Source organism: Tenebrio molitor, chromosome 6 (assembly GCF_963966145.1).
Source record: "Tenebrio molitor chromosome 6, icTenMoli1.1, whole genome shotgun sequence".
Classification (NCBI taxonomy): Eukaryota; Metazoa; Arthropoda; class Insecta; order Coleoptera; family Tenebrionidae; genus Tenebrio; species Tenebrio molitor.
In genome coordinates, this window is record NC_091051.1 from 14127442 (window position 1) to 14153440 (window position 25999).

General features: G+C 34.7%; 2 protein-coding genes and 1 non-coding gene across 3 annotated transcripts; 2 read left to right on the forward strand and 1 right to left on the reverse strand.

Moving 5' to 3' along the window:
* The first annotated feature begins 1400 nt into the window (after positions 1-1400).
* On the forward strand, positions 1401-15308 carry Ugt50B3 (UDP-glycosyltransferase family 50 member B3). Its single transcript, XM_069050081.1, has 5 exons — positions 1401-1897; positions 11902-12233; positions 12284-12784; positions 14351-14579; positions 14714-15308. Exons 2-5 carry the CDS (start codon positions 11904-11906, stop codon positions 15229-15231), a joined length of 1578 nt encoding a protein of 525 aa, XP_068906182.1. The 5' UTR covers positions 1401-1897; positions 11902-11903; the 3' UTR covers positions 15232-15308.
* TRNAQ-UUG (transfer RNA glutamine (anticodon UUG)) lies at positions 11103-11174 on the forward strand. Its single transcript has one exon. It is a non-coding gene; the product is annotated as a tRNA-Gln (tRNA).
* LOC138132556 (uncharacterized) lies at positions 15288-25279 on the reverse strand. The gene is made up of 20 exons (XM_069050109.1): positions 25105-25279; positions 24898-25055; positions 24508-24655; positions 24205-24456; positions 23943-24154; positions 23611-23896; positions 23435-23560; positions 23221-23385; positions 21093-21250; positions 20458-20605; positions 20138-20392; positions 19878-20089; positions 19559-19826; positions 19387-19512; positions 19167-19337; positions 18107-18264; positions 17908-18055; positions 17597-17851; positions 16606-17103; positions 15288-16555 (listed from the first exon to the last, which is right to left on the reverse strand). The coding sequence occupies exons 1-20, from the start codon at positions 25234-25236 to the stop codon at positions 16097-16099; spliced, it is 4335 nt and encodes a 1444-aa protein (XP_068906210.1). The 5' UTR covers positions 25237-25279; the 3' UTR covers positions 15288-16096.
* Positions 25280-25999: the final 720 nt, after the last annotated feature.

Below are 25999 nucleotides of genomic sequence, written 5' to 3' on the forward strand. Positions count from 1 at the left end.
TGCTTGATATGAATCTAACCAATTTAGTTGTTGCAAAAATTGAGATTTAAAAAAATTTCACGTCGTATCTTAATTATCACGAAAAGTTAATAAAGCGCGGTCAATCGGACTGTTAAAATTTATAATGCGGTTGTCGCCATTTAAGGTTTACAAAAATCATCCGATCGAACCTTCAACAATTCGCCTTCGGTTCCGCTCTTGAGGTTTCGACGTGTGCATTTGCGACTTTATTAAATTATTGCACAACGTAATCACCGTACCCACGGCAATATTTGCAAATTAGATCGAAATAATTACTCTCACTGAACATGAACGTACTTTGAAAGTTGCGTATGCCCATTCCTGACACACATTTTCCGAATTAAGTACGCTTTTTTCGTAGAATCATTCGCCTAATAAATAAACCGAAAAGTCTACCAAGTGAAATTTCGCAAGCACCTGTTTATCGAACCATTGAACGGTTCAAGAGAAGTTAAGTTGCACAATTTTTGTACAGATTCCAGCAAACAAGACGTTTCATAATGGAGCGGTAATATTGTTGCGGGTCGACGGCTCCAAATCGAAAACGATAATTCCAATTAATCACTTTTTTTCGCCAAATTCCCAAACGAATTACCGAATCTCTGTGGACGAGCAAATTAGGCAAGTTCGAACCGGCAAAAATCGCCTACCAACTTTCAAAAATTTCTCTTCAAGGGTAACACCCGTTCTACTAATGGTTATTGTCAACACGTAAAACTTACATGCGACCGTCTATTCCTTATTATTTTTACGTAACAGGAACCGAACAATGGCAACACAAGCAATTAAAATCACCAACAACAAATATCTATTAGTCATTTATTTCATGATAAATTATTTAGCTTCATGCATAATTTTTCTCAAAAGATTCGCATTTTTTGTATTCACGGTCTAGCTTTACTGCTACAATGATTTTTAATATCCCCCTAATTAAATCTAAAAATTTGAGTTGATTCATATTTAGAGCAACACATTTTTTTGGAATCACGCCATTGTTCGAAGAATTGCAGATATTTAACGGTAAGAAAGTTTGCAGTCGAGTGAAATCTAGTGGGTCTGAATATAATTTTTAATTTCTAAAATTTAAGAAAAGGTAAAATTGGAGCAAGCACGCGGCGGTTAATTGAAAGCTTCACCAAAAGAAACTTGTTCATGAATGAATTCGTTTTTTAGGTCTTCAGTGGAAAAATGCATTTTTGCGTTAGAACTGGACCAATGCCCCCTTTCGCTTCAGAAACCGAATTTTTGATAGATAGAGGCAAACACGTTTTCCAAGTCGTTTAACTACTTTCAGGTTTGCTCAATTTTGTCCACGTGACTGTTTAATTTACACACACGGTTAGCATTATAAAAATCATTAAAATCAAATTAATCCTTTCGGCAACAAAGGCTTTGTGTTTGCGGAAAAAATACAGGAAATTTGCGTGGCTAATCGCTGTTTGTTTACATTGTGTGCAGATTTATATCTCATAAAGGAAATAATTTTCTTTCAGTCTCCTAATTCATTCAAATTTTTTTTAGGTATTTAGATGATTCAGTTGAATTTCAGTTGTTACGAAATCAGTGCAATTCGATCAGTGTTACTGAACATGAGATGGTACTAAAGCGGTACCATTACCATTTCTCCTCCACTTTCAACATCGTTCCGCTGTAACCAACTAGTATTCAATTTACTTTCTGACCGGAGCTACAACGATTTAATGTTTCAGTTCCGAACAAACATCAACATGAGGGACTGTAGTTTGTGGTACAGAAAGCAGAGTGTTTGACGAACCAAAGGTGTCAAGTGTGCTTTACTATTATGTGTTAAACTGAAGCTCCAGCTGGCATTTTTCGAGGATTACCACCAAATTCCAGTCTAGACGTTGGCACATCAGTAAGTCTCTTCATTTATTAACAGACTTGGAATGAAAGCTTCGCTGCACCCAAACCAGGTTATCATTGATTGTTGCACTTTCTGCTTTTGATAAGCACCCAGTGCGTCGATTTCTTTATTTTTGAATCTTTGACGGACAAAGATTGGTTCGATCGAAGTGTTGACAACAAACACTAATTAAACATCCCAAATAAATCTTTATGGTCGCGGTTTGTGCATACCAACGAGATTTCTAATCAGGTGGCCCTAATTGCGAATACAAACAAGAATCTAACGAAGAGAAATAAATGCTGCGTGAGGTGCGATCGTGTCATTTGTAATTTACGCAACGAGACAAATTGCAAATCTAGGGTCAATGTCAATGTTATTTTTGTGGGGAGGAAGGAATCGTTGGAGGAGTCGGCACAACTTGACTAATACCTCCATTAAATTATGCAGATATTCGGTTAAGTACACAACATGACCATTTTAGTTGGTAATAAACGACTTCCGAGCGAGTGCAATTTAATTACTGGAATGTAATCTTGTAATCGAATCGGTCTCGTGGAGGTCTAGGTGCGAACGAATCTGTTTCGGTGGCTGGATTTTTGCGCCAGCTGAAAAAATTATCGAATAAACAGTGTGTAGAAAGTGGCGGAACAAAGAGAGATTTTCTTCATCTGCGGACGACATTTATCTGAGTTGCGAAAGAGCCCGCCAGCATCTTTCACTATCACTCACTTGCACTTTTTAATTAATACGTCACTGGTATTCGTAGTAAAATGGTTTGTTGCCTTCTTAATCGATTTTGTGTTTATATAACCGCTGGTATAAACAGAAATACAACTTTCTTTTCGCACGTGCATAACTGTACTCGCCGACCAAGTTTTTTCTCTTCTCGCAGGACTCAACAGTATTGTTCGCTCGCATTTTCGTTTTTTTTTCTAGATGCCGGTGACAGGTCGTCCTTGTCTTTGTAAATTGTTTCGTGCGGTGAGAGCCGTTTCATTTAAAAAATTCTCAAGCACGCTTTTCAAATCCGTTTACCGGAGTGGGTGTCAAGAACAAGACCGCTCGCGTCGTAAATAGAGGATGAATGTGATAATTAGATGCAGTTGACACGCATGCGTAATTAGATGCATCGGAGATCTTCCGGAAGATGGTCTCGTTTTCCTGGGGCATCGAGTCGAGATGCTAACCACGATTTAAGATAATGACACGGTGTGCTGGAATCCAATCTCTAAAAAAGAGAAATAAGATGCATCTGTATGGTCCGGCTGACGTTCGTCAGTGTTAGGTAATCAACTTTTCCTTTCGAGCATTGGAAAAGTTTGATCAAAGCAAACATTTTCAAGTATAACTTTATGATAATTGTGAAAGTTGCTATTGTGTGGACCGAAAAACATAAATAACAGATTGGAGATGATTAATTTTTTAATCGACAGCTCAAGTAGATTTTGCTGAATGTTATTCGTACTGACAAATAAAATTAGTGAGAATTTTTTGTACACACACAAGTGTAGCGAAAAACAGGTGAAAATGTGTGAGTGTTTTTTTACAAAGACATTTCATTGCATCAGTGGGAGATTTCGTGCGTTGTTTTCAACAGGAAAAGTCACTTTTCATTACGTTAACTACAGTTTATACCGACGCGATTTTTTTAGTTGAGAAATTAGCGTACAAAACTTTATTGTTGAATTAAATTAAATGTAGATTGCACATGCAATGTGCGATATTTAATTTACGGTGCGATAAAAAAATGGTCAAAGTAGGCTGCGAACAAAAAAGGGTATGTCTTAACTCACATCTTTATTTTGCTAATTTTTGAATGGATGTGGATGGTGTTGCTGTCATAATTTTGTTTGGTCGTCTGCTCCAGATTTTTCTGTTTTCTCTAAATATGTAATTTCATCGTTTTTTTTTTCAACTTGGTAAACATCGTCATAGCAATGGTCGGCTGCTTCGATAGAAGAATTCTTCAAAATAGGCAACAAAATTAACAAAAAAAAAGATCGTTGAAATTGGTCCAGTTGACCTCGAATATTTTTTTTATTTCATTGTTGTAATTCAACACCAGAATACCGGATATTCTTTAAAATTTGGCGTCAAAGTTGACGTTGAAGAGTCGATTGTGAACGCATCACCGGATTACAACTCTGGAACTCTGATCAGCTGTTTAAATGTAACCTCACTTTTTGCGTTGTTTATGATTGTGGTTCATTCACATTCAACGCCAACATCGATGCCAAATTAAAAAAAGAAACACCGTTTATATTCGCGTTTAGTAAGACAGTATTAATTAATTCATTAATTAATTATACATTTCAGAATAGCTTCCTTGTGAAAAACATATTTTTACGTACAAATGTTGAATTAAGGTTAAATTATTTCTAGAGTTCTGATTGTTCGAATTTACAATTTATTTTTATTTAATATTTCAGTCTTAAATAAAATAAAACCTAGACAAAGAATCGATGTGGTTAAATTAATTAATAAAATCATCTCGGCAAAAATAAAATTAGGTACAGTTTTATGGATTTAATAATAGTAATTAAATAAATTAAATAAATTTTATTTATTTTAATTTTTGAACCAAGTTTTACTATTTTTAAATAATTCGTCAAGACTTTTTAATGACATTACCACCAAATTTTATTCGGACCTAGCCTGTAAAATAAAAAAATAATCCATATATAAATCACGTTACATTAATTGTAAACTAGTTAATTGATCTTGGCAATAACATTTTTTCATAATTATGTAAATTTATATCACTTTCGGATTTTTTTGTGGAATTCCCAGTGATGTATCAGGCTCTTTATAACTTCATTCTCCGAAAGAAAGTCCCGTTAAGTCAACGAAAGTATCATTACAGTAAAAATTGGTTACACAATATTAAATGTCATAACAATGTATTTTCATAAACAATCGTAAAGTTATTTTATTGTAGATTTAAGAAGATTGCCAATTTAATTCGATTGAATACATTTCACGCTTGACGAGTTGATTGTCCTTTTATTACCAGAATTTGAAAGCATTTTTTTAGTAAATTCAAATAAAACCTCGAAAATGTTATTTAACATTCTCGCTGTTGTTTTATGGAAATCAGACAAATTTCAGTTAACATTATGCATTATGTGTGCTGACTTGAATAAGTAATGCAACACTCAGAATTAGTTTAAGGATTTTATTAAAATTTCTCCCAGATGTGATTTGGATTAAATAACGTATCCTTGAAATTGAAGAAAAACAAAAATAAGTCGTTTCATCATTTGATTTTGAAATAAAATGAATATTTTAAGAGAAACGAAAAAGTTTATCCATTAGGTAATACATGAAGTACCTACACAATAATTATAGAATTAATTTCTGTGTGTCTGGAAAATCTACCACTGCTTTTGGAACAACTTAGACCGTGGATGCCAATTTCTTCAACTTTCGTATTGCATTTGCAAAATGAAAATTATTATCGGTTAAGGTCTGCTAATTTATATTTTTTCTGTTCTCATTTCAGTATTATCTTTTTCGAAAAAGGTATGTACGAGTAGGTACGTTAAAATAAAATGTTTATCTCTCTAACATCGAACCTGTTAAGTATAAATCGAGAGACAAAAATTGGTACAATTTTTCCGAACAAAAACAGGAGAAAATACGAGTATGTTGTAGAACGTTTTAATTTTTTTTCATGGAGCTTTAAATTATAAAATCTCAACATCTCAAACTTTTACGTGTCTGAATTTACATTTTATTTAATTTTTTAATGTATTCACGTGCGCTGCTATAAAATCTTAACATGATTTGGCAATCATACGTTTTCTGTGAGTGTAAACAAATAAATCAATATGGAGTTCAATTAAATTACTAATACACTAATTAATAATCGTGTATGTTTAAACACCATCACTGTTTAACAAACAACGAACAATTAAATTAAATATCCCTAGAAGCATTTGTTTTATAAAATTTGGAGTTTCTATATTCCTGCAACTTTTGTTTTTTCAATTTTTAAAAATTAAATTTATTCTCCAGATTTAGAGAAGACAAGAAGAGTATCACTGATGTGAGAATTATTCTGTATAGATATACATATGTACAAAGAATAAAATACAATGAAAATCAATTTTGGAACATTTTTTGGTTGAAGTAATTAAAGATTTAAATCCGCAGGTGAAGAAAGAAATAAAACTACTTAAAGTTATATCGTTGAGTTTTGACAAAAATCATCGGACAGGTCAATCTATATTTTTGAATTGTCCACATATTTTTTAATTGGCAACAAGGGTCAAATGCTATTACACTTCTTCTCACGAAAGAATTCCGTTACGTCATTGCCCATATTTGGGTTAATCGTCATGCATTTTCAAAAATCTCTTGTTCTAACATTATTATGAGATATTAGCGTGGGTCTAGTCCTAGCAATAAATTTGTGACGTAACGGAATTCTCTCCTGAAATGAACTTTACTTAAATAATATTACAGCCGATTCTCAAACTCATATTTAAATTCTGAAATTTTGTTGTTAAAATAGGACAAATTGATTTTTATAATCGATAAATAGATATTTATGCATTAAGGGAGATATGAACATGATTTTTCTCTGAGGTTGACGTGGTTATAAACCGAGGGGAAAACATGAATATCTCCCGTGGTCCATACAATATTTAATTTTTTAATTCCTAGTACCTGAAAGTTAAAACTTTCTTAAAAACATTTTGCAGGGAAGATTGCGTGAATATATGGTTACTATAGATTCGTTCTCATGAGTTTTTGTAAACAATGGGGAGGGCGTTACAAAAAATAAAATACTCAATTTTTTATACGGGGTGTTAGGGAATGGTCTCCCAAGAATTTCAGGGTGAGTTTGTGAGGGAAAATGTGGTCAAGAACCTTAATACCATTTTTTCCTAACATGACTGGTTTTCTTAAAAATAAAAATTTTAAATAGTGCCCCACTGTTTGGGAGCTTTTGCACCATTTTATTGTTGTGATAATTAAATAAATAGTTAACATTTTGCAAAGAAAGTCTATTGCTTAGCAATCAAAAACAACAATGCCTCATGTCAGATTGTCACAATGACGTTTCGGTTTTAAATATTTCCCTTGAATAATATAGATCATCAAAAACTACCAGGACTGCATTTTTTATTAACAAAATCAATAATTATATTCGAAATATTTATCTAGATTCACCACAACCTTGAGGTAAGTCCCCTTTTATTGCTGCAATGAACTGAAATTATTTGTGCAGCTTCATTTGTGATACCACATCTCGATCAACCTCTAAGTCTAAAGGGATTTGAAATCGAGCACTGACCCTAATAAGATTCGTTAATTTCTGTGTAACTTTATTTATTTGTATTTGTATTGAAAACATTCATAATAAATGCTTAAAATATCCTCCGTTTGCCATTACATAAGCATACCTTCGGACAGCAGCATTGGCATTTCCGCTACATTCCCCATACACAAAATGGATATCTGCATACTCCTCGATAGAATATTTTGGCGTTGTAAACTATGGTAATCTTTGCATGTGACGGATAAAAGATAGATCAAGTCAAAGTGTATACTTTGACAGTAGTAAATTTCAAATCGTTACCAAGCAATCATTTTTAAATCGAAACATACAATATTTTTTGGTGCACAAAGCAATATTTCAGCAGTCCCAAAACAACAGGGAACAATTTTATTTTCAGAAAACGGTTCAATTTATCCATAAGCTGTATAAAGGTTTTCGACCACATTTTCTCTAATAAACTCACCCTGAAATTCTTGGGAGACCATTCCCTAACACCCTGTATACAGGGTGTATTGAAAAATGCCGCATAATATTTATGTCACGCAAATTTGCTTTACATATTAAACAAAAATTTAGAGTGCGATTGAAAATTTTGAAGTGGAGGTTGCTGGAAGCGGCGGCGAAAGAATTACGACGTGGTAACTATTTCTTACTTACTGATTCATATACTAAGATTTCAAATTTGTAATATTAAAAATCTCAGAAGTAAACCCATCTGAACCTTTGTGGAGGACACGGTATAATCGGCTATAATATAACTATCTAGTGGTATGATTATTATCGATGATATTATGAGTCAAATTGAGCTAGAGATTCCACGAGTCCGAAGGACGAGTGAAATGTCCTGCTTCAATTTCACGAATTTAATATCATCGATGATTAATCATACCACGTGTTATATTCGATGAGACAATACATATAATGTATGAAATACAAAATTATTAATTTATTTGTCAAACTGACAAATTTATTTTAATCAAAAATCGTAACGACGAAAGTAAATAAGATAATATTTTTTTTGTTTTTTATTATCGCCATGCAACTAAGGTCATTCGGGTCCGTCTGCGTTACAAAGAGATCAAAAAGAGTAAAACAGTAAAGTTCTACTGCATGGTGGACTATGCCCACTGGGGACACCACGTCAAAAAAAAACGCACCCTATTGCTCTACCTCTGTGGTGGTGTGGAAAAGAATAAAAAGTACAAAAATAAAAGAAATTCTCGATTTCTACACGCTGTAACTACGAAACTATTGATCTGACAAAAAAACATAAACAACAAAAAATGTAGAGAATTGCATGCTCTACATTTTCTATAATAACTTAGATAGAGGTATTTTGCACGGATAATGAAATAATCGCAAAAATGTGATTTTGCACCCCTATTCTCCAGTATGGCGGGGCGGGCGGCAACCCCCCAAGGTCGCAAACTCAACAATATTAATAATATGCCTGATAGAAGGTACCTGTCAAGTATAAACTTTTCTGTACCTTTTGCAAGGTAAAACTCCGTATTGATTGGACTATACTCGTATTCTATTCCTACCGATTCATTTTCGGATATAGGGTGTTTTGTTTTCCACACCAGACTCAGATCAATACTTTTATGCATTCCACTTCTTCCGAGTTATGTTTTAGAAACAAGGTTTTTAAAATTTCCAACGGCTTAGTGGAGATATTTAATCCAGATAACAAACAGGAATCACAAAATGTCACCTCCTGACACGCAGGTGTTATAATATTTTTTCTTCTAAGGCCTCTATAACATTTGTGGCGCAATATGAGGCAATGAGGCATTTACGTGGTATGATACTATCTTACATTTAGAACGTCGTAATAGTTATTTTCATGTGAGTAGCGTCAGATCACTTGCGGCTGAAATTTGAGCACGAGGCGTTAGCCAAGTGATGCAAACAAGTCGAATACCTGAAAACAAGAAGATTAAATAACGTTTTTCGTGCTCGTTTAGGAAAAGTCTTAAAAAACATTAATTTATTATCTTTGACAGATGTCAAGTTAGGTATATAACCGGAAAAGTTTATATATTTAGTTATATACCAGTTTACCGGTTATGTATCTCAGGAAACTAACACTCAGGAAACGAACATGAAAACCACTTTACATTAATTGTGGATTAATTTTCCAAAGCAACAGTGGGAGCTAGTTTAGATTCTGAGAAGAAAAGTTTCGTCTGGATTATGATTTGTGAAAAACATCCATTGCCTTGCCCTGCAAGGTGTTAGTAGCAATTATACCGGGTGTATTATGAAAAACCTTTGGTGCTATAACTTTCTTATTTTTTATCCGATTTTAATAAATGATATGTCAAACAAAATCGTTTTAAATGGGCTACAATTTGAATTGATCCAATATTTGTTCTTGAGTTCTGTTTTTGACAAATGATAGTCAACTTTTTTTTTTCAAATGGCACTATTAACTTTTTTTGCTCAGTTTTATAGAGATTTTTATTTTAAATATGAAAATGTAAACAACCATGCTCATGCATTGAAACAAAAAGAAGAAATTAAATAATGATGTATTTTTTTTTAAATGAAGCAGTCACATTAAACAGTAATAAAAGTCCATTCTAATTTCGCAAAGTGACTAAGACAGCTATGGACATTCAAGACAATGTCTATTTGACTCCGGCCGATAACAGAGATGATTTAATAAAAAGAATCGTAGCAGTATGTGAACAAATACCACCAGAATTTTTATTAAACGCCGCAGTGGGCGTCAGTGGAAGGTGTCGAATGTGCCTTAGAGAGAATGGAGGTAATTTCAAACATTTGCTATAGTAAAGTTATGGTTACTTGATTTTTGGAAATTCAATTTTTTTTATTAAAAACAAATTTTTGATTTTTTATTTTAATGTTTGTGTATTCAGAAGATAAACATTTATCAGAATAAAGATAAAAAAATATACAGTGCAACTTAAAAAAATAAAGTTAGCTGCGGTCTGTCAAAAAATATAATGTTAAAAAAAAATCATAGCATGTCGGGCTATAGTGTTTCTAAAACGATTTTGTTTGACGTATCATTCATTAAAATCGGATAAAAAATAAGGAAGTTCTAGCACCAAAGGTTTTTCATAATACACCCGGTATATTCATATGCAATTTATTTGTAGGTTCAACTCATAGTAATATTTTTCGGTGCAGCCTACATGTTGTGATAGTGTTCGAAAAAATCCTATCTTATCAATTGAAGGATATTTTTTACAGTTCTGTAGACGACTCATTATTACGAGTATATTATTCAATCATTCGTCAAAAATCATCAATTTTTTTGTGTAATAATGAGAGAAGTTGTTTTTTTCACATAAATGGTCGTTAACTGAAACTCTATCTCTATCTCTATTACCTAAAAGACTCACAGTGATTACAATTAAATGACGACCGTTGAAGTTCAAAACAAGCATAAGCATTTGTTTTATAGTTTTACTAAATCTGCAGATGTAATTAATGCATTAGTTTAACAAAAGTATCATGGGTTCAAATGAAAACCTGGGCTGAGTAGGCGTTGAAAAAAGAAACCAGTCGGAACAGTGTAAAGTTTAAATTTCCAGCCGTTTGACACGAATGACATTTGTTTATGTTTAATCGGCATAATTATGATTGAACGTGTTTGTTTTCAGCAAAGGGCGCCCTTAGATTAGATATTTGCTTCGAGAATAGAAATCGTTAGTTATTCTATTTTCAATGTAAAACATTGCAAAGATACAAAAAAAAGCAAGAATATTTTTTGTTTATAAATTTTAGGTTAGCTGTCAAGATGCTCTAATTGCAACTGTTAATTTACACTTTAAAAAAGCAAAACAATTGACGATTTCCAACGCCTTCCCAGCCCAGTATTTCATTTGAACCCCCATTATTTAAATGTGAAAGTGGTTATATTGAAATTCTGATCCGTAAAGCTGCAGAACAGCAGGTCCCATGGTGTAATGGTTAGCACTCTGGACTTTGAATCCAGCGATCCGAGTTCAAATCTCGGTGGGACCTCGTCAATTTTTTTCTTTCCATATTTACTTTCATCACTCAATCAGGTGAAATTACATTTTATCAACTGCACAATTAATTATGCTTTAATTAACTTACTACAAAAATTGATATTATACAGAAACCGTTGTTATACTTTTAAACGGAAACCTGTGTCATGTATTTATTACGCAAAATCATACTGTATTACTGGGATATCAACTTTCCTTATTATTTCATTTTTAATTTATGCAATTACTTGTGTAATAAATACTTGTGCAAAGAAAGAAAATCCTTTGATCGCGTTTTTACCTTAACAGTCTTTATCTTGGCAGACAGAAGAAAGCGGAACAAATTAGACGTTCATTTGAAAATCTTTGCCCCTGCGGTCACAACTCGGTCTAAGACGTATTTAAATTAAAATTGACAGATCGAAGGATAATGTTTAGACATTGATTTGTTAGTATCGTGTCATCCTCGGCTTGGCGTCCCGTGTTGCAAAACGTATTAATTTAAGAGAGAAACTTCTGTTTACAAGCACTTTAATTTAAATTTCCATTTTACGGTCAATTAAATAAATCGTAATGGAAAAAATTTTATCCGACCTTGACCGAAAGAGAAAGTTGGTCAAATTGACCAGTAAAAAAGTCTTATGTGTGAGCACACGTCTGCAGCGGACAACAGTAAGACGACTTCTGTCTGACATTCTGTAAAGTCGTTTATGTAACTTAAATCGGCGTTTCTTTTGCAGCAATGGACATTAGAAGGTTATCGTTAATGATAACCTTTATGACTGTGATAAATGCGTGTACCTGCGCCAACATACTAATGATAACGATGGGCGGGACCAAGTCCCATAAGATTCCCTTTTGGGAACTGGCCCGAGGACTCATTCCCAGAGGTCACAACATCACCTTTATCAGCGCATTCCCGTCGGACTTCCTGATGGCGGGCCTCGAGGAAATCACCCCGACCAGTTTTGTCTTCTACGTGAAGAACTTCACCAACTGGGACCTAGTGGGGGCGAAGATCAGGGGCGAAGAACCGGTGCACCCCTTCGACATGGTCAGATACGCCTACGAGGTATCCGTTTGAACATAACCGCGTTCGAATGTAAACGGCTGTATTTTCAGGCTTGTGATGTACTTCTTTCAGATCCTGAAACGAAAGACTTGTTATATTCCCAACAGAATTTTGACTTGTTGGTCCTCGACGGGGCCTACCCTGAGTGCGCTTTGGGTTTCGTCAGCCACTACAACGTGCCTTTTATGTACATAAACACAGTGGGATTTTACACCGGGTCGTTGTCGCTGGCCGGCAATCCTGCTCCTTATTCGGTGACACCGTTTCTTGCGCGACCTTTTACCGACTCGATGAGTCTCATGCAAAGGACGATGAACACTCTGTGGCACATATTTGCCAACACCTTACACTCCTTCATGGTGAAAAACTTGGTACAACCGGTGGTCAGAAAACACTTCGGTTACGACGTACCCCTTGTCTACGACATTTCCAGGAATGTCAGCTTCATCCTGCAGAACGCTCACGCCACAGTCACCTATCCCAGACCCTACTTACCAAATGTGGCGGAAATCGCTTGCATACACTGCAAAAAGGCTAAGGCTCTGCCAGATGTGAGTAAATGTCCTGCGCTTTCAGTTCAACTTGTGTTGTAACTGGTTTGAGGTTTGACGTCAACGGTTTAATTTTCTGTCGTGTTGAAACTTTACAAAAAATTATTTATTTCGGTTTGCTGTCGTCATGCGATATTTAAATCATTTTTAAATTATGCCGCGTTGTGAAAGACAACAATTTTTCAATTTTCAAGTGCATATAATGAACATTAAGTGGACAGTGCTGACAGACACTGAACAATTAGTGTTACATGCTAAAATATTTCATTCTAGGTTTTATAGATTCAGGTTAAAATAAAACTTTCTGCTTAGTGAAAGTGTAGATCAGTTTTTTTTAAGTAAAATATTTTTGTCCGCTGGGTTTTCTGTGATAAATTTAAAATGAGTATCACTGTCTAGTGTAGGTTTACATTAATTAATAACAGCATAAAATAAAAAATGGGTTATATCTACTTCTCTATCAAAAAAAAGAACCTCTCTTTTCTACTTCGGTGTCACAATGAGTATTTTGTGACACCGAAAACAATTTCACAAAGATCAATTTTATAGCATCGTTTCTATGTAGTGATAATTAAATTTGGGATTGGTATTGAAAGTACATTTCAGTGTTAAATGCGATGTCATTTCAACCTGAATCCATTTTTTTGGATCAAAATAAACTATTAAGGGGGTAGATTAAAAATGTATTATTGTAACAACGTCTGGGAGACCATTTAAAATTTAATTTTCAATGAAATGACATTACTTCGTCAATACCAACCCAATTCCATTAAAATAAAAGTCACTAGATAAATAATTATGAAGCCGAAGTAGAAAAAATAGCATGTTACACTCGTTGCACAAGACATGTCGTCGAACTCTTTCCTTTAGAACACTCCTCACTGCGTTCGTCATGTTCTAAACCCTCGCGTTCAACAATAGACTGTCTTGTGCAACTCGTATAACAATATACTATAACGCAATAGATTAATACAAATAGTAATAAAAATCATTAATTAATGATCTTTTAAATATATTGGAGCCTGTTGCATGTATTAAAAAATAGTAAAAGAGTTTAAGAAATTAAAATATTTCAAGTCATTTCATTTTAGAATAAATTACATGTTACGCCACTAAAAGTAATTTGTTTTACATATTTCGTTGCGTATTTAACCGTGCAGTGTATGAATGTATAAAAAATATAATTTAAAAAGCGTTAGTTTTAATCGAATCCTGTTACTAATTTTTACACTTAGGTAGTTGCTTTGTTATTGTGTACAAGTTCCGCCAATAACTAAATTTAAAATTCATTATTCATTCTGTTCCGTTACAATGGAACTGTTTCCGGATGAAAATTTCCCCATGATTGATTTTATCATTAATTACGCAATGGTGTTCTTCCCCAACAAAAACTTAACGCTGTATCATCACAATTTGCACTGTTTCTAACTGATCTATTTTTTTCTCAGATATTCTTAATGCACTATAATATAATTTACATTTTAGAAAATGTTCGATTCATCAAAGAAATGTCATTGTGATTTTTAATAAAAAGTCAATGGCAAAAACTAACAATGTTGTTTTCAGGACCTGGAGGATTTCATAAAAGGTAGTGGCGACGCCGGTTTCATCTACTTCAGCATGGGCTCTTCCGTAAAAGCGGCCAACATGCCCGAATACTTGAGGAGAATGTTGATGCGCGTCTTCAGACAGCTCCCCCAGAGGGTTTTGTGGAAGTACGAGGCCGACGAAGAGATGGCCGACGTTCCAACCAACGTAAAACTCGGCCGCTGGTTGCCGCAACAAGACATTTTAGGTAACAATGTTACGTCTGTTTGACACATCGATACTTTCTCCGTAATATCTACAAAAAAAAAACTTTTGTTTATCTACTTTCTACTTATTTTACTCGAGATAAGAAGCAGCGAAAGCAATAGATCATGATTTTAGGTCATCCGAAAATTCGAGCATTCGTAACACACGGTGGTTTGCTGAGCATGTTCGAAACTGTGTACCACGGAGTACCAGTGGTATCCTTGCCGGTGTTCTGCGACCATGACTCCAACGCTGCTAAAGCTGAAATCGATGGGTACGCTCTCAAATTGGATTTGTCGACGATAACGGCCGAGTCGTTGCTCTGGGCCATCAAGAAGGTCATCCACGACCCCAAATACAAAGAAGACGTGAAGCGGAGGCAGGTTCTTTTGAGGGATCAGAAGGAGACGCCTCTGGAAAGGGCGGTTTATTGGACGGAGTACGTTTTGAGACACAAAGGGGCCACGCATCTTCAGTCTCCCGCCAAGAATATGGGAATTATTCAGTACTACGTACTAGATGTGGCATTCATTATTTTCTGTAGTACCTTCCTGATATGGTACTTGATGAAACTGGCTTTAAAGATATTTATTAGTGTATTGTCTGGTAGTTTAAGCTTTAATTTATTTAGGAAACATGTAAAGATAGAGTAGTCAGTCACTAATTAATAAACTCTGTGTGTAAATATGTACTTTATTGTTATGAGAAAATTAAAAGATGAACAAGTGTATCCAATTGTTTTTTTTTTGAGATTTCCAGGTTGCCAAAAGTGGAGGTGATTATGAAGTAGGAAAGTTAACAATCAAAAAGATGATGCAGCAATTTTTAGAGAGAGTAATGAAAGTACAAAAACGAAGAATAGAAAAATCAAGTGGATTTGAGGAACCAACACTTCAGCTCAGTGAGTATTGCGAAAATATCGATAATTATCGAACACTTCCTTGAAAGTAATCTTTTCTTACTTGACTCCTGACCTCAGAAAGGTTACGTGGAAGTTTTGCACATTTTTAACTCTATTAACGCTTTCTATTTTAGTACATTAGTTTGTTTCAAAACCTTAGGCCCGGTTGCATAAAGCTCTGTCAAGTCGTTGTTAAAGTTAACATAATGTCAACCGATCTGATTGGAGGATATTTAACATTTTATTTGAATCAGCCAATCAAATGGGCGGATTTCCGACTTAACGCGTTGTTAGCTGATACGATGTTAACTAAGTTTTATACAACCAGGCCTTTGTCTTTCACAACGATCTGATTATAGATTTATGAACCATTTTAAGATTTTGCATTTAAATTAAATTTATCTAGAAGGAATTGGTAAGGAAATTTTTTATATCTAGTCTACACTTGTAACAATAATTTACTCTATGGTAACAGTTTACTAATAATTATATTTTACAATTAATTTTAACAATTTAAATTTAATCTACCCTGTAGAGTACGATAGTACCGTAGTACTATACCCTGAATAGTACTGGCAAAATTGTGTAATGCAAATTGCATTAACCACGTCTTAAATTTAAAACTTTAAAATGTTGATATCTTCCAATTTTTTTCTACCACCATTATCTTTAGGACTTTCATTTACTGTTTGGGTAGATCCCGAACTAAACGTTTTACTCTTGGTACTTTTAGCCGAACTAAACGTTTTACTCTTGGTACTTTTAGCAGACGACAGTTTTTCAGTCGGGGTAATTTTTCTACCATTTCTACTTTTATAACGCAAGTACCCCCCAAACCCAACACCTCCAAGACTAACAAACAACAAAACATACTTGACTATATCGAAAACCTTCAAAGCTGTAAATATCATTGTTATCATTTTTAAAAGAGGTCCATCCAGGACTACGCTCTCTTCGATCCAAAATATTGGATGAAGCGCTTCTGGCAGTGTCTTCATTAAACCAATTTTTTTGACAGGTTGAATAGGTAAGTTGAACTGCATTCTCTTCTGAGCTTCCATGGGTACACCCAACATCTAAAATTAGTACTTGTTGAGTCATACGACACACAAAGATATCTTCTCACAGGCTGCATCAGTATGCGCACGATGTGGTCATCAGTGACTGGGTTTAAACCCTTCACTTTCTTTTGGACCGACTCGTCAACTCGAAGAAAATGCGGAAGAGTGGCGTAAATCGGAACTCCCATGCATTTAGTTAAGTCCATGATGCCCTTAGGTAGACAAGTTTTCGGCGTGTTACAGTAGCACTTTTCAGCAGGATTCGTAGACATGTCGCCCAAGTCGGCGTAGTACTTTTCTACCGCCACACTGTGAAATGTCATGTCTTCCACGTAGAGAAGGTGTATGTTTCTGCACAAGTCGAACGAGTAGACCCAAAATCCCAATTCCTTGTTTATGAAAGGAGGAAAAATCCAACTGTCGGTACCTCGATATCTGTTACATTTTTTGGTCGACCAGATTTTTTGTGCTTTCTCGTGGTTTAGTTCAACCAAGCGGCCGAGTTCTTGCGACTTTTTCATTCCTCTAAAGACTTTGACACGGTTGGGTAAGGTACCGTTCCTCTGCAAGAATGCAACAGAACTTGAACTGTACAGAGTTAGAATCAAATTGTCTTTAAAATATGTCTAGAAAAAATGTGTTCTTCACTTTCAATAAATTTTATATCTAATTTTTTTAACTTGTGATAGTGCAAATGGACAGTCCTTCAGAAAGTATATTGACTCAACAGAAACAAGTAAAAGCATCTACAAAACAAAAAATTGTATTCATAGGTAATAAAATGTAGAGAGAGAGAGAGAGAGTAAAAGAACGTCAAATGACATAAAGGAAAAAAAAATGAAACATAAAAAATAAATGAAAATAAATAATAGAAACATGAACTGGAGAAAGAACAATTTATGAAGAAATAAAAAAGACATTACAACAACAAAATAAGAAGAACATATAAAATAAATGCTGAATAGAAAGGAGAAAATTAAACAGATATGGATTATTTATTATTTGCTTTAGTAAAGAAGGGATGAAATAAAAAAATATATTAAGAAAACGACATACCGGTCCCAGAATGGAAAACTTGAAAACATTTTTTTGCACCTCCACCAGTCCTGGAACCTGAGCTTTAATCTGCGTGCAGACTGCTGTGGCAGCAAAATCCTGGACATTGCAGTTAATGGTGATACCATCAAAAAGGAAATCTCGAACTTTGGTTCTGATATAAATGTCTTGAGGGTCGTGAAATATCGATTTGAGGGCCTTATTGACGATAACTAACAACGGGGGTGAATCCCTCGCCACTGTGTTTACTATACCCTAAACAATGGCGCAATTAGTTCCGAAAGTTCATCAAAAGTTCATCGATAACCGACCACAATCAAAGGATGAAGGACGGTAACGTAATCATCTCCTGTGAGACTACCGGAACGTTCTTGATTGAAAAAGTAGGTTTCGTACGGGGTGTAGGTCAAGCTGTCCTCGCCTTCGTTTTCCAACACGTCGATTTTTTCTTTGTAAGCACTAAAAATTACACAACTGGAATGACTTCGTCGGATATCATTTCTCACTCACTCGTAACAGTATGGACCGATTTCTTTGACAACTGGAGTTTGTCCTTCTTGGACTTCAGAAGGATTAGTTATGTTAAAAAAATAAACACGAAAATCTAAGGGTATAGGAATTTTCAAGTAGAATTTCTTCATCAAGTTTCTTTTCCTGAGAGCGGTTTGCTGAAATGTACATAAAAATCACAAGTGATAATAATAATACTGAAAAATACAGTTGACTACCTGAATACGATAATATTAATTAATTACAGACCTTTATTAAAAATAAATTAGATTTGTCCGCAGGAGGATGTTATATTGCATTTTTTAATACAAATTAATTTGTTTACGTGATATATGCGTTGATAATAATTAGAAACGAAATGATTTGTGGTTTTGTCGTAAATCAACGGAAGTAATTAAAAATAATCTTATTTTTTGTAAACTCACAATATATATTATTTTTGATCAATAATAACAAAGAAACAAACATTTAACTGGATAGCTTCTATTAGATTTAAGGATCTGTTAGTTGAACAAATAGATTAAGGAAAAATCGTTATAACACTAATGACGATATTCGAGTATTTACTGAAGAGTCATCATAATCAGAACTGAATACTTACATCTTTAACAATAAACTGCAGTATTCCTGGAAAACCGACGAAACACAAAACGACGATCGTTACAAAGCAGAATGAAGAAAAAACTAAAACCTTGTTGGACGACTGCATATTTTCATGAACTAGACAACCACTATAACATATTGTCTTTGAAGAGATCAAATCACAAATCAACTAATCCTGTATCTCTAACTGACCATCGGCCAACCATTTTTCAATAATTCTCTGAACGAATAGAGGGGATGGAATTGATATTTTAGTAACTAATGATACTCAACCATACTTATTCAAATCAATTATTTAAAAATTGGTTCTGGTAATAAAGGAGTTTGAGACCGTTTGATGACAATGACAATGAGATGAGTGAAGGTTAAGGAAATCAATACACTTTATTACGCAAAAATCATTATTTAAATCATTTATTATTATATTTTGCATTAATGATCACTTCGAATTAAGCGCAATGGTGTCTTTCATAGAATAGAGTTTCTTATTTGTAAGGTATAGATATGCTCCATATCCCATCCCCACAAGACTCGCTACCAAGAACAAGTACTTTAAAACTTCTAGGGCTGTCATAAAATAGAAAAATGCTTCAATCATGTGAAGAAACCATCCATTTAACACGACTCCCTAAGAGGAAAAAACATCATCGTTCGCATTGTTATCAGTTACAACTTACAAGTTCAATCCAAAGAACTGGATGGATCAGCTGAGGTACTCTTTGCATTGTGTCTATTTCTTTCAAGGGCTTGATCGGAAAATTGAACTGTGCTCGAATTTGTGCTTCCATTGGTAGAGACAAAGTCTACAAGGAAAATTCAATTTTGTGGTTTTTGATCAAAATGACTCACCCCTTCGAGGAGAATTCGTGTGATATGACTTTCAGTATCTGGTTGTAGACCTCGGACGTCCCGAAGAAGACTTTCATCGCTTCTTAGAAAATGAGGTAAGCTTATGTACAGTGGTACTTTTACACATTCGGTAAGATCAATCAAACCTCGAGGAAGACAAGATTCGTCGATTGAACAATCTTCACAGAGGTCTTCAAAATCGGAGTAGTACTTTTGCACACTTATACCATTAGCGGTAGCTTTTTCAACATAGTCGGCATGCAGATTCCTGAAAGAAGTCAAATTGTCGACTGCACTGGTACTACAATATTGTACATACATGCACAAAGTGGTAGAATGGATCCAGATTTGTCTTTCGTTGGCTGACAACGGCGGAAATATCCATCCGTCAGTACCACGGAACTCGTTGCATTCTTCTTTGGACCACATCGTGCTCTTCGTGACGTTATCAACTGCAATCAGTCGACCCAGATCTTTCGAATTTTTGATCCCCCTCAGCACCTTCATTCGTGTGGGGACAGTACCATTTTGCTACAACTCAAATTTGATTATGTCTTCGGTACAGTCCAAACAAATTACGTTTCCCAGCAGAGAATATTTTAAGATATCTTCATCATTATAGTTGATACCAGGTATTTGTGATTTGAGTCGTTTACAGACTACCATAGTTGAGAAATCTTTAGCAGTGCAATTGATTAACATGCCGTCAAAGAGAATATCTTTGACTTTAGCCGTCAGATAGATGGATTCGTTATCTGGGAAGAGGAAGCCAAGAGCTGTGTTTAGAATTGATAGGAATTGGGGTGCCTTAGTGGCGACGAAATTAACCATTCCCTAAAAATTGGAAAGGCACGATTTTAAAATTTTATTTTAGAAGGGTTGATAAAAATCAAACTCACTACAATGAGTGGGTGGATTATGGTGACATAATCATCTTGACTCAAGTTTCCAGATCGTTCTTGATTGAAGAGGTAGATGTCGTGTGGGGTGTAAGTCAAGCTGTCATCGGTGTCGTTGTCCTCCACATCTATTCTTTCTTTGTATAAACTACAAATTATGAATGGATTTGATTGCTTTCGTAAAATTGTCTTCTAAAGTACAATTCAGTTTTTAATAGCAGATAAATATTAGTCTTAGTCTTATTTAAAAGTCAATTGAGGATGTTGTTCATTTATAATTCCTAGTTTCAGTTCCATTCCTTTTGTCCTTGATTACAATCTAATAATTTTTTCATTGCGCAAATGCTAAAAATGAAGCGCTGATATTCCTATCGATAACTGTAATTTCCGTCCGGCTAATTTCAAAATGATAATCAATATTATTGTTTGCTCTATTTTTCTAATACAGTTAATTTCCGTGTTAATTATCTTAGCCATTTAGAGTCATTGTGTAACAGAAATTAATTTTAACTTTATATGAACATTGAATTTCTACAAAAATCTAAATAATTAATTGCTAGCTTGTGACTGGTATAATCAGGGTTACATTCGTGCTTAATTACATCACAACCAATCATATTTAACACTAAACTTACTCATAACAATACGGTCCAATCTCTTTCAACATGGGAACTCCGCCCTCATGCACTTCTTCAGGATTTGTCACATTAAAAAAATATACTCGAAAGTCCAAAGGTATTGGATATTTCAAATAAAATTGTCTTACATAGTTTCGTTTATGCAGAGACACTTGCTACAACATTAAGAACATCGGGTGTTTATTTAAATTTATCCTCAAAGGTGGCGTTGAAGAGTCGATTGTGAACGCACCAGTCGTCAGTCTGCATCGTAAAACCACAAACAAACAACGCAAAATGTAAGATTTAGATTTAAACACCTGATACGTAATCTGTAATCCGTGGTGCGTTCACGATCGACTCTTCAACGTCTACTTTGAGGATACATTTAAATGAACACCCGATAGAATATTGGAATTAATTCATAATATGTATTATGCAATATTTACAAAGAAGAATAATTCTACTTATTATTTACGCAGGATCTTAAACACATATTTGAAAAAGACCAAAACTTGTTTTCTTTTGTTTAAACAAGAGTTTGTTAAAGACAAACAAAGTAGGAATATCACATCACCTAGTAAGAACATGGATGTACATTTTTTATTGTACCGGGTGAGATAAGTTTTATTTTCAGCACGATTAACCCTATTAAAAAATTTGTAAAAATTAAGAAACTTTAGGGTTACATTCCCTTGATATAAGACTTCAAATGTGTGTACTCAATTTTCACTTATCACTTAATTCAGAGCCATAAAATTTAAAAAATCGATTTTGAGCAAAAAAAAAATTGTTTTCGTACACGGTCATAATTCACAATTAATTCAAAGAACACATTTACGAAATTCGCATCAAAAGAAAATTATTCGTTTTTGAATTATTCCAATTTTAACATTAAGAGCGAAAAATGACCAAAATTTACAACTGCAGTGTCATAAATAAATATCTCATTGTTGGGAAACATCTGTTGACCACTTTTCTAGTAATTCTTAAGTCCCTAAAGGGTATCATAAATAACCTACGTCATGTTCTTTCGTGGAACTGACCGCCCGTTTTTAATAATAAATCGTAGCTAAATTTTACGCTTTAATATCAAATTCCATTTACTTCAAAAACCGGTGACGTTTTCATGATTTCAATGACACCAAATTTTTTCTGAATGTTTGAAAGGACTCTCAGTGAAAAATTATGTAAATTAATAGCAGTCATTGAATTAAAACAAAATCTTTACCTGTTTTATTAAAAATTTTGAAATTTTTACAGACTGTTCTAGAGTGATACACAATCATTCCTGAATTTTTTGAGAATTTTAAATTGATTAGAAGTGGATGTTTTCGCACTGACGATAAAACTTATCTCACCTGGTACATTTGAGGGCTGCTTTGAATCATTTGTTGATTTTTAGAATTACAGCGTGTTAGTATTTAAGTTTTATTTTATAAAATTGACAAAAAATAGCCATATTAGGTACTTCCTCTTACTATTCGTTACGGTTTCTAAATATTTATTTGAATTTTTTCGTGTATGGCGGTCTTAATACAAGCTATAATTTTATTATTACCATTCCTAAAAAAAATCAAAAAGGGAACTTACGTCTCTTATAATGAACTCAAAAATGGACTGGTAAGCCACAAATCCAAAAATAATGGTCACTATGAAGCAAGATGCCGAAATTATAAACACTTTCTTGTACGAAAGCATAGTTGACGAGTATCGGTGCAAGTCTGAAAATCAGACATGACAATGAAATTTCATTGAAGATGTAGTGGGGAAATATACAGCCAAGTAATTCCAAATTAAGTATTATTTTCAAAGATCCCTCCTATAATTAACCTTCATCTTGACCAGCTTGCAACAATATTTCCACTTTTAGAGTTTCTCACAGAACTCGGATTTGTAAAAATGAGACAACATTTTCGAAAGTGTTTTATTTGAAGAACAGTTTTTTGAGCAATTACATGAAATAATTAGTGTTTAATTCGACATTAAAAAATTGCATCCTAATTAAACTTTAAATACCATTTGTCAGTTCACTATTCTTTAAATTATTTTCAATAACTGCACTCTCCACCGGTTGAAGAACTATTTCTTCCTGTTTGTCTTCATCCGACGATTTCTTCTTTTCTTCACCAGACGCGTTTTCCACAGGACTTACTTTCGACATTTTCCAATCCTTGTAGATTTTGTAGCAACCGTACGCAATAAATTCTAAACTCATTAGAAGAATCGCGTAACGTACACCTGTTGTTACCTTCAAAATCGTTGAAACCGTGGTGATTTTCTTCAGAAGGTCTCCCTCCAGTTCAACTCCCTGAAAATAATGATTTTATACTCATTTCAAACAAGACTGTTATACACACTTCTTCTAGCCACAACATCGGGTGAAGAGCCTCCGGTACCGTCTTCATGATGCTGATTTTTGGGATAGCTCTCAATTTGAAATTGAACTGGATTCGTCTCTGTCCTATCATAGGAGTACCAGTCACCTGAAACAATTTCTGCAAATTAGTTTAACTCACTTGTATTTATAACTTACTGGCTCGAAGTAAAGTTGAATGATGTGTTTATCCTTGTCAGGATGGAGACCCTCCACTTGTTCTAACAGTTGTTCGTCAGCGTTTAGAAAATGAGGGAGTGTGCAGTAGATCGGTACTTTCATGCATTTGGTCAGGTCCATCACACCTTTGGGCAAACAGGAGTCAGGTTTCGGACAGAAGCATTTTTCTTCAGGATTCGATGACATATCTCCCAGGTCGGCGTAGTACTTCCGAACGGAAACTCCATGTAATTTCGCGTCTTCAACAAACGTCGCCTTGAAGCTCCTACAAAACGAATTCAGAGAAAATTCTCAGTCTCAGAGAGTAGTACCGGCACAGATCTGAGGCGACGGTCCAGATGCCATCCTCTTTCTTGAGGAACGATGGAAAAATCCAGCCGTCAGTACCGTGGTACTCGTTGCATTCTTGCGCAGGCCACACACCTAAATCCGTTTGGTTGTCGATTAGGACGACTCGACCTATATCATCCCCATTTTTAATTCCCCTCTTGACAGTTATCCGTTTTGGAAGGGTACCATTTCTCTTAAAATAAAAATTGAGAAAAGTGTCATCGTGTCACTGATTGGTCATACGGTTCCAAAGAGAGAGAATAAGTAAACATTCTTCTCAGCTTCTACCATTACTGGTTGTCCTTTGAATTGAGAACAAACAGCGGTAGCTGAGAAGTCTTTGACTCTGCAGTCTATTGTGACACCGTCGAAGAGGATGTCGCGTACTCTGACAGTGAGATAGATGTCATATGACTCTTTAAAGATGATCGGGAAAGCTTTGTTGACGGTGGAGAGGAACTGTGGTTTTTGGTCGGCAACTGCGTTGATTATTCCCTAAAACGGACATGTACAGCTGATTGGTCAGATTTGGAACTTCTGATTTACCACAATCAGTGGATTGATGATTGTGACGTAATCATCTGGTGACAACTGACCACTTCGAGTTTGGTTGAAAAAATAAGTCTCATAAGGGCTGTAGGTCAACGTGTCGAGTTTATTATCTTCTTCGATATTTATCTTCTCTTTGTATGCACTGAATCAGAGAAAAAAAAATCTATCCGGGATTTCATTCAATAGAATAATGTTAATTTGTAGTTTTTCGGTTCTTACGCAATGTAGTGATTACAAGTGAGGACAGAGATCATTCATAAACATAATTGGACATAATAATAGGCGAAAAGTCTAAAATTATATACTCGTTTCGCAAATAATTGAAATTTAAATTACACAGCACTGTTGTACTCGTATTTACAACGCAACATCCAAATCACTTACTCGTAACAAAAGGGACCGACTTCTTGCAGGATTGGTTTTCGTCCTTCTCGCACTTCCTCCGGATTGGTAACGTTGAACAAATAAACGCGAAAATCCAGCGGTATGGGTAGTTTCAAATAAAAATCTCGCATTTCGTTACCGGGTTTGAGGGCTTTTTGCTGCAAACTCCAAAGTGAATGTTTGTTAAACCAAGTCGCGACCACTTACCAGCTTCACCATGTACCTAAGCGTAGGCATATACAGCACGAACCCGAAAATGATAGTACTAAAGAATGCTATCGTGGCTAATATGAGAATGATGTGATAAGATTTTGATTTCGCGTTTAGTAAATTATTCATTGTGGAAAAGCAGGCACAAATTCTCGCGACAACAACCTAGACGTGTACTAAATCGTTTAATGTGATTATTTTCATAAAATGGTGGGGATGAGCCAGTAGAAACAAACGATATTAGTAGAAGTAGGTAAATGATGTTTGTATTAATTTTAAATAAGAATAGACATCGAGAGTAGGCTAATGCTGAGTCGAGTAAGCAACAACCTTATGAATAAATTAACTTAATCATCTTCTACACTTCAAGGACGAGATTCAGGTGAAGGTCGTCACTGGCTGAGACACCATTGATTTTTGTCTTTACGAGGACATTGTTGCGTTCTTCGTTACCGCATTCAAGATGCATCTATGAATTAGACTCATGTAGCAAACATGAGTCTAATTCATAGATGCATCTTTGGCTGACACTGAGAATTAGTTAAAAATAGTTATTTATGCAACAAGTGCAAAAAGTGAATGATTATTGCACGCGACGTGAAAATTCTCCCAAGAGCCGCAGGCGAGTGGGACAAGACGTCAAGTGCAATATCACTTTTTACACGTGTTGCATACAACATTTTTTCTACGATCGAACAAAAAAACCAGAAAAAAACAACGATAAACAACAGTTCAGTCCTGTGCATCGTGTGTGAAAAATGCAGTAAACACTCACTTTTTGTACAATCGTAGACAGGCTGTTGACAGATGCGTGCAATAAAGACTCTATTGCACTAGTGCAATTAAGGGGCACTTTTTCCACTAAAAACAATGCCATGAACACTCACTTTTG

Coding starts and splice junctions, on each gene's coding strand:
- Ugt50B3 (XM_069050081.1), top strand. CDS start 11,904: ATGGACATTAGAAGGTTATCGTTAATGATAACCTTTATGACTGTGATA. Junction 12,234..12,283: donor TGGTCAGATACGCCTACGAG/GTATCCGTTTGA, acceptor CTGTATTTTCAG/GCTTGTGATGTACTTCTTTC. Junction 12,785..14,350: donor AGGCTAAGGCTCTGCCAGAT/GTGAGTAAATGT, acceptor TGTTGTTTTCAG/GACCTGGAGGATTTCATAAA.
- LOC138132556 (XM_069050109.1), bottom strand. CDS start 25,236: ATGAATAATTTACTAAACGCGAAATCAAAATCTTATCACATCATTCTC. Junction 20,606..21,092: donor ATTGGACCGTATTGTTATGA/GTAAGTTTAGTG, acceptor CATAATTTGTAG/TTTATACAAAGAAAGAATAG. Junction 17,104..17,596: donor AGTTTTCCATTCTGGGACCG/GTATGTCGTTTT, acceptor GCATTCTTGCAG/AGGAACGGTACCTTACCCAA.